The sequence below is a fragment of the Acanthisitta chloris genome, unplaced genomic scaffold (genome assembly GCF_000695815.1).
Source record: "Acanthisitta chloris isolate BGI_N310 unplaced genomic scaffold, ASM69581v1 scaffold1505, whole genome shotgun sequence".
Classification (NCBI taxonomy): domain Eukaryota; kingdom Metazoa; phylum Chordata; class Aves; order Passeriformes; family Acanthisittidae; genus Acanthisitta; species Acanthisitta chloris.
Window position 1 is genome coordinate 1 of NW_008675307.1, and position 8,941 is coordinate 8,941.

The 8,941-nt window shown below is 41.4% G+C and overlaps 2 protein-coding genes across 2 annotated transcripts in view; one reads left to right on the plus strand and one right to left on the minus strand.

The window, feature by feature from the left end:
* Positions 1-3,551: 3,551 nt before the first annotated feature.
* The window catches only part of DSCAM (Down syndrome cell adhesion molecule), a gene marked incomplete at its 5' end in the record, with an annotated part of 102,804 nt that continues 97,414 nt past the window's right edge, over positions 3,552-8,941 (plus strand). The window contains 3 exons of the mRNA XM_009075693.1: positions 3,552-3,748; positions 6,282-6,378; positions 7,778-7,906. Of these exons, the coding sequence (XP_009073941.1) occupies positions 3,552-3,748; positions 6,282-6,378; positions 7,778-7,906 (423 nt within the window). The remainder of the gene's footprint in view (positions 3,749-6,281; positions 6,379-7,777; positions 7,907-8,941) is intronic.
* The window catches only part of LOC103803156 (putative uncharacterized transmembrane protein DDB_G0290355), a gene marked incomplete at its 5' end in the record, with an annotated part of 1,006 nt that continues 194 nt past the window's right edge, over positions 8,130-8,941 (minus strand). Inside the window, one exon of the mRNA XM_009075692.1 lies at positions 8,130-8,142. Coding sequence (XP_009073940.1) covers positions 8,130-8,142 — 13 coding nt within the window. The remainder of the gene's footprint in view (positions 8,143-8,941) is intronic.

Below are 8,941 nucleotides of genomic sequence, written 5' to 3' on the forward strand. Positions count from 1 at the left end.
TTCCAACCCCTGAATTTTATGATTCTAATCTGTCCCATAGTGAAGCTACTCCAAAATCATTGAACATGACTCTATAGATTCCTTGAACATGCTCTTCCCTTCCAAAACTCTCTTCTATAAATGCATATCATTATGTGTGTGTATTTTTGTAGAGATAGAAAGGATACACATAGTTAATATGGTATCTGAATCATCTTGATAAATTTCTAAATGCCTTCACATTTTTAAGACATCCTGGAGACTCTCTCATGCATATGTAGTGCAGATTTTGTTTGCTTATTTACAGTGTTCTAGATTATTTTGTCAGTAAAAAACCAGCATATTTATCTCAGTTATTTGCATCAGTAATTTGATTAAAGATAGTTGGAGGATGAAGAAATACGTTGCTTAAAATATCCTTGGGAATGTGGCTTTGTTACCAGAAATCTTTTGACATAGAGGAAGATAAAAAGAAGAGCTTATGGTTTAGGATCATTGGAGATAAATTGTGAAGAGTAAAAAATCAGCTTTGGAGGAAGGGGAAATATTTAGCTGTGAGGCATTGCTATGGCAATAAGGAATCTGTGTGGAAGATTATGCGAGAAGAAGGGAAGGATAAGCAGGGATAAAGCTATATCTGAGGAATAAAGTCATCTTTCTTTACGTGTTTTTATGCTGCTCTTATTAAGAAAGTTTGTTGGGAATAAAAATGGAGCTTCGCAAGGCAGCCTCTGGTTTTTAAACAGCAAAAAATATAGTCATAGTGTTTGGGTTGGCACTGTCACCCATCATGGGAATTTTTGTAAAGAATTTGTTTAGGAGACCTGAAAGTGAGGCAGGAGTCTTGAGACAGCATCCTGCATGTCCATGTGATTTAAATCCAAACCCAGATGTCCCACTTTGTGTGCTCCTACCTGTGAAGCAGGAGGAGGGTAGACTGTTCAGGGCAAGGCTTACCTGCTCTGAACACTCAGCCCTCTCACCTGGGGGCAGAGGCACCCCAAGAGCTCCAATACCTTGTGGGAAGACACAAAGCTCTCACCCTGGGTGGGCTTAGCAGATGCTTTCACCATCACCAGAAAAACTGTGAGATAAAAAAAGTAGGAGATACTGATGGGAAACCGGAGTACAGCTGTAGAGAAAACCCCTTAGGTGACCTGTGACTTGGCTGATTTAATTAGGGAGAGGAAATGAGGTTGGAGAAGGAAAATTTGCTCTAGGGGTTAGGGAACAATTGAGAATCTAAGGAGGTTGCAGCAGGAAGAGGAGAAGGACAGGTGAAGGGGCCTGGACCATGTTGCCTTGAGGGGTGAGAGATATACAGAGGAAGGGACATGTGAGAGGTTTGGGAGATTATGGAAGGAAGGAAGGAAGAAAGGTGGTGGCAGAAGCTAAAGATGGTACTGTGGACTCATTAATAGCTTGCCACAGGTTTGAGTTGGGTCTCATTGATGAACAAAATGTGTAAAAGGGTATATGGGTCTATTTCAGGAGGGAATTCAGGAAGAATTCAGGTGATCAAGTATTGCAGTGGACTGCCCAAGGAGGTGGTGGAGTCACCATCCCTGGAAGTATTCAAGAAAAAACTTGCCATGGCACTTAGAGCCGTGGTCTGGTTGACAAGTTGGTGATTGATCAAAGGTTGGACTCAATGATCTTGGAGGATTTTTTCAGCCTTACTGATTCTGTGATTCTGTAAGTGCAACTACCTGCACATATAGGGCCAACAGCCCTGCAGCTGTAACCTCGGTCCACTGGCTTCTGTTTTTGGAAGCAACAAGCAGATGGCCACAAAAAAAAAGTGTCTTTCTGAAAGAAACCTCCTTGTGGGTCCTGGTGCATGGACAGATGCCAGATCAAACTGAAGCTTTATCATTCACTGGAAGATGGAATAAGACTTGACCTAGTTTTCTGATTATTCATCATTTCTTCTCTTTGAATGCTTCTCTTGGACAAAGCTAATGGTTACCTAATATCCAAACAGTTAGAGAAGACAAACTTCACCAGTAGTGCATAGCAGTGCCTGAGGAGCCTCATGTCTCACACAAGACCTTTCTAAGAGTTCTTCCTGCAATTAGATCCCTTCCGTAACTCAAACCCACAGCTCCACGGCCCTGTTAATCTTCAAATCAGTTTGTTTTGGTTCAGGAAGCCTTTGAACAGAAAGGGCTGCATCCTGACATATTGTCATACCCAAGCATTAACAGCTCTGGCATGTGAAAAGGTCATGCCACCAAGAATTAACATTACAGCATAGCAATTAGAGTAATTCATTTAAATAAGGATTTTTACTCTGCTGTGCAGCAGCAGATGCAATCTATGCAGGAGGAAAAACTGGGAAGGCCTCAAATCAGGTCCTCTGTGAATGTCATCTGATTAAAATAAAGGCCTGGAGAAGTTCAGATGGAATGAGTGAGTTGTTCTGATCAGAAGAGCAGTGTTCATGCATAAAAACAGGGGGAGTGAGGCTATTGCAGGAAGCAGCCCTGGAGTGCAGGAGGTTAGAAATGGGCTCTGCTGACATCTCATGTGCCTTAAAGGAGTGGACAGAATCACTGAGAAGAGAGCAGTTCTGTGTGCTGGGCAGGGCTTTCCTGAACTGAAAGACAGATTCATGAGCTTTGATTCTTCCTAGGCACAGAAGCCCAGATGCTCTTCATTGGTGGGCAAACCACATAGGAAAGGACAAGCTACCAAGGGCACCAAAGAGACTGACCTGTTTCAAAGATGCCATGTTTAGAGGGGGTTGCAGTAAAACACTCTGAGGATTTGTTTCTTCCTATTTTCAGGAAATTTTAATTCCAAAATGTGAAAATACTTGGTATTTAAAGCTATCCTTGCTAACAAGAGAGTACTTTTTTCCACATTAAAATTTTGTAAGTCCTTCTTTTAAAGAATCCTTAATGGAGTTGACAGATATGTCCAAACTGTTCTGCAAATACCTTCTGAATACAATAAAAACTTGAATCTAGCTAGGTTTATTGTCAGTTTAATTATACTTTCAGTTCACTACAGTTTAGCTACGCACTCAACACATACGTGGACTGTAAGCTCTTCGGTGCAGAGCCTTTCTTTTAATTTTGTACAGCTTCTGGTTTAATTGAGCCCTCATTTTGATAGATCATTACTGTCATGCACACTGGTAGAGCATATAACTGTCAGCAAATAAAGCAGCAGCTCATCAGAAGGAATAAGACATTTTTATCAGTTCTTTATTGGCCCCATAGCTGAATGCTTATTACTTACAGTACCTTTATGTACTGTGAATATTGAATATTGAATTATGTTACAAATTGTCCTGTGAGCAGCAAAACAAATTCATTTGGATTCACATCTTGTCTCTACAGCCACATTGTTCAGTTCTAGGTCCTCTCTGCTAAGTTCCCTTTGAGGCCCATCTTCAATCTTAAGAGAATTCTCTTACACAGGAATGAAAGTAAAATGCTTCTTCGCATTTTTGCCCATCTGGTTGAATATGAACAAGGTGGGTGAGACACAGAAGGGCCAACCCTGTTATCATCAGACTGGTCAGCTCACTGAATAAAATCTTCTTTTGTTTTGTCTGTTTCCAGTTCCAGCTATGATAACTTCCTACCCAAATACCACCTTGGCAACACAAGGGCAAAAGAAGGAGATGAGCTGCACAGCACATGGAGAGAAACCCATCATAGTCCGCTGGGAAAAGGAAGACAGAATCATCAACCCTGAAATGTCTCGTTACCTTGTTTCCACCAAGGAAGTTGGAGATGAAGTGATCTCTACTCTGCAGGTAAGAAAACAAACTGACCCACAAATCATCTAGATGTGTGAGAGTGTGCTGGACTCGGTTTTGATAGAGATACACAACTACCTCTGCCCAACAGCATCACAGCCCCATCACTCAATCCTCACACGGCACAGCCCTGGAGATGGGGCAGCAAAAGGAGACAAAGGAAACCTCTCACTCAAAATTTATCTCCGTCTTCCCATGCTCCGGAGGCATCAAGGAAGTGATCCAGGCTCACAGCCTCCTCCATCCTTCCTGTCTCAGGAGCTGCATAGCTCATGCCTTAGCCTGCCCTTCCCAGGGCAGCACTGCTGCTAAGAGCCAAGTGACTACCTGCCCCCCAGTTCTGAGGTGTGTCAGGCCTACCCTCACATCATTAAGCTGTTTTGAGGTAAAAATGCTATCTTTTAAAAGTACTTTTCTGCCTCCTTTTCACTCTGTGGGCCTTGTGAGGTCACTTTATATAGCCAGGTTAGTCATTGGATTCAAAGTTGTATTTTACTTGTGCCTTCATGAAATATAAAGCAATTTTACAACAAAATCATATAGATTCTCAGTCAAAAATTCTTGATTATCCTTTATCAGTCACGTTTAAGAAATTTATTTACCAGGCTCAAGGACTAATTTTCCATCTCTCTGGTGATTGTTTAAATTCTGGTGTAACTCTTAGGGAAGATCTCTTTCTTTACCAGCCAAAAATTGTGTGGGGTTATATCCAGTAAAATTCTGGGTTTGCCTTCTGTGAGGGAGCTCTGTCATTGATTTCTATGAGGAAGAATAGATTTTATGTGTGACTTCGTTCATATTAATATTTTTGTGCCACAAATAATACTTATAGGATAGACTCCTAGGCCTCTTTGCCCTCATTCTTCTTATTGACTTTAATATGATAATACCTGGGTGCACAACAATATTTTATTTGGAAGGCTGGAGACCTGCTTAGAGAATTGTCTTCTGAAGCAGTAGTGGTGTCCTACATCCATATATGTGTTACATACAAAACCTTTCACTTAGAGATATAAAAAACCCCAAATGTAGAAAACATCAGGGTTAAGGTTGTCTCTGAAACTTTCAACTCAGCGTTTTTGCACGTGTGCATGATGATGTGATCTTTAGTTTTATATTCAGCTTTTGTTTTTTCCTGCAGGACCTCTGCCTCAGTGAGGCATGACTTGGATTTTCTCTGCAGTTGAATTAGGGTTGAGTAATGAAAGACTCTGTGTGATGCAAGGCTGATCATTGAAACCAAACTTTTCACAAGTGGCCAATAATTGCCTGTTCTTTGTTTTCTAGGTACTTGCCTTAAGCCCTTGGGGTCTGTTTTGCTGAAGTACTACGCCCTCATAGCTGCAGCTTTACTCAGTGGAAGCTGTTATGAACAAATGAAATGTTATTTATTGTTAAGGACTCTGAGGGGGGGAAAAAGGTCTTAGATGCATCAAATTGGGCTCTGGAAATTTTTGTTTCCCTATCTTAAAGCTCAGCCCCATGTGCAGCTTAACACAGCTTGACAAGTTATCACCTCTCAGATGATAACTCTCCAATTTCCTTCTAGTGAGTGGGAAATTAATCCATTTGTCTTAACCAGTGATGACTGAGAGTTGTGCTCATATTATGTTGGTTTTGCTGAGGAGTAAAGAGCTAATATCTGGCAACTTGTCAAGCAGCCACAAATGTTGTCATATATCTAGTTCCTTAATTCCCTGTAAGAAATGGTGGCAATGCCCTTCATGAAGTCAGGGTCTATGAAAATAAATTCACCCATGTTTCTGAAATGGTTGTTCCATAGGTGAATCCATAGAAAAGGCTGTGAGAAAATGAATGTCTGTCTTCAGGGCATTGTTTGAACTGTGTGCAGTAAATAAAGTGTGAAGCAGCACACTGAACAATGGGAAGAAAATGGTATTTCAAATATCTGCTCATTAAAACCCATCCTTTCCCTATTGTATGTTGAATGAAGCAGTGGTCCTGTAGAAAAATATCATTATGGTAATGTAGGTAAATATTAGGTATAAATTTCCATGCTATTAAATGACAAATTGAAAAACCACACAAAACTTTATTACAAGGCACCACGCTGAATGCTACAGGGCTCACCACCAGTGTTGGAACCTTTATTTCCTCCACACAGACTTCAGCCACTTGAGTCATTTTCAGAAATAACTGGAAAAATTTGGAGGCAGCAGCAGGCAACATTTTGTCTGGAAAATTTCAGCCAACAGTTAAATACTTGGCAAACTTGTGAGTAACTGGAAACAAGACTCCTAAGGAGCAGCTACAGGAATAGGTGGTGCTCCAGCTCCTGACTGCACATGCAGAGCTGATAGCTTGTTTCCTCAGCCCAGGTGTTGCTGGGCATGATAAGTCTCAGGATTTTGGATGCTTTGCTATGCATATGGATGTGTGCAACCTACAATATCTATTACTGTCAGCTAAAACCGTGTGTACGATTTTTCTTGCCCCACACAGAAAAAGCTGTTGGTTTATTTTCTCTGCCTGCTGTTCAATCAATCCCTTCTTTTTAAACCACCTATAGATTTTGCCAACTGTGCGTGAAGATTCTGGTTTCTTTTCCTGCCATGCCATCAATTCTTACGGGGAGGATCGTGGGATCATTCAGCTCACTGTGCAAGGTAGGAAGAGGACAACCTAAGGAAAAAACCACCGCTATTGTAGGGCAGTAAGTGTGTGCCACCCTCAGAACTCTGCTGCGGGAGGGAGGCTCTGATTCCTAATTAAATGTATCCCTCATTGTCAAAGAAATGAGGAGCTGCATTAAGATTCTCAGTCTTTCATTTTCCAGTGTCACAGATTAGATCAAATAAAGGATAAGCTCGAGTCTTTCTAGATCTGTGCAAATTGATAAAGAATTTTCCTTAAATACACTCACTAACAATCTGCTGAAGATCCTTAAAACTATCGTCTTCAGTCGGGAGTGTGGATGTGAGGGGGTTTCTTTTGAGGGGGCTGCATTTGTTTCTAGAGAACAAATGTACTTAAAAGCTGAGTCTGAAATAAAGCAAAAGGGATCTGACTTCATCTCTAGAGAAATCTTAAACCCACCGTGGAGCTTTAAACAAAATATTTCAAGTTTAATCAGTCAAAACACATCGTGAGCAGTGTGCACAATGTAAACTTTAGGAACTTCTGTTGCTTGGGGCTGGGGCTCCCCTTGTGCAGGGTTTCACTTGGGCAGACAGCAGCAAGTCCTGCAGAGGCTGAGGTGACAATTTTTGAGATGCTGAGCAGGGCCAGGACTCAGCCACTGGCCACTGCTGATGTCCTCCTGGTGCTTGTTCCTGGGCCTGTGTGTGCCTTTGAGCATGCACACAACCAGTTCCTAGGACATGCCAAATTCTTTCTCCCTACTCTTGATTCCAAGTAACAGCAGATTCCAGTGAATGCCTAGGGCAGTACAGTTGAAAAATTCAGGTGGAGTTTGGGGACAGGTTCCCAATAACACCACTGCTCATTTGAACTGCCAGGACAATTTAAAGGGGCGTTAGAATGGGTCTAAAGGCTGTTTATTAACAACCTTAACTCCAGAGACAGGAAGGGGGGGTTAGAGTGGTTTTGTGCTGTTAGCAAATTCTTCCAGTATTAAATTAAGCCTTTTAAACATGCTCAAAGAGATAGAAATCTTAATTCCCTCCCCCCACTAAATTGAGCACTTTTGATTGTAATATTCATATTTCTACCATCACCTTTTGTCCAAACCCTAGAAATATCAGTGAAATGTGGTGTACAAGGCAAACATTCCTCCAAGCTGGAATGCTTTTAAGGAAAGGCAACTCTATGTTATAAAAAGGTTTAAGAGAAAACAATATTCAAGATTCCATCAGTGCCTTCTCGTTGAAAAGAGACTGTTAAGTACTTTCAGCAGGTGATTAACTGGATCAGGGTGCTAATGGGTGATCAGAGAAAGGCCAGCAGAGCTGAGCATCAGTGAGATGTGCCAGTGCCACACTCGTCTATGTGAGGCTGGTAAGAGCACGGGCTTTGTCCTGACTGGAACTGTGTGTGTTTGCCCAGAACCTCCCGACCCTCCCGAGATAGAAATCCGCGAGGTTCGAGCACGCAGCATTGCCCTCAGGTGGACGATGGGGTTTGATGGGAACAGCCCAATCACTGGCTATGACATCGAGTGCAAGAACAAGTCGGGTAAGAAATAATCATCTTCTGAAGTAATCCCCAGTGCTGGTCATTCATCACTGGGCTTGCATCCTAAAGGATAATTCATAAATTGAAGCTGCCTGATGGAAAGTTTTATCACGGTTTATTTAGTCTTCCACAACAGCATTTGTCTTCATTTGATGTCTTTTTAAAAATTATTTATTTATTTCAAGTAAGAACATTAAGTTTAGCAATTGCTGCTTTTCTTTTTTTACCAGAGGAACCTGTATGTAAGGGGAACAAATTTTGCTGTAAAACAAACCTGTCTAGGTGACAACTGATATGATTTTCTAGCTGATTCATGGTCCTGTTCATACCTTTTCTCCATTTGGATTTTTTCTTTTCATTTTCTATTTTTCCCTATAGGAAAATTAAACCAGACCAAACCTGCCTTTACAAATTATCTTTTCTTGTAATGCTGATTTTTACAAGTTACTTTCTACTGATAAATGAATATGTGACACCTTCCCTGGGAAGTTAGCAGTGAAAAAGAGTAGTTATGAGAATTTCTAGCCCAAGAAAGCTGTGTGCTAGTTTGCTGAAGCTTGAAGCCAGAGAAGTATTTCTTTTCCTGTATATATTAAGCCCCCAAAATGTTCACTGCCTCTTGGAAACTAAAACATTCAAGGTGCATTGGAGCTGTGTCGTGATTTAAGATCTCACCTCTAATTAGGCTCATTGTTAAGCACACTGAGTCGTGATTTGAGAAGGGACTGAAAAGGAATTTGCAATGGAATAATGCTTTCATATTTCACATGTGATTAAAAAGAAGGAATTATATTCTACTATTTTATGTTTTATGTCTTTGACGGTAGGGTTGGACCTGATGATCTTTGAGGTCTCTTCCAACCTGGTTTATTCTATGATTCTATGATTAGGGGGCAGGCTGAGCATCAGTTCGGTTTGAGTCCTGCTCTGAAGGGAGAGGACTGTGCTTTGCTTTTTCTTGTGCTCAGGTGTGACCTGGGCATGCCCCAGGACGCCGATTCCTTCCCAGGGCTGAGGGTTCCCCCCGACCTGCCC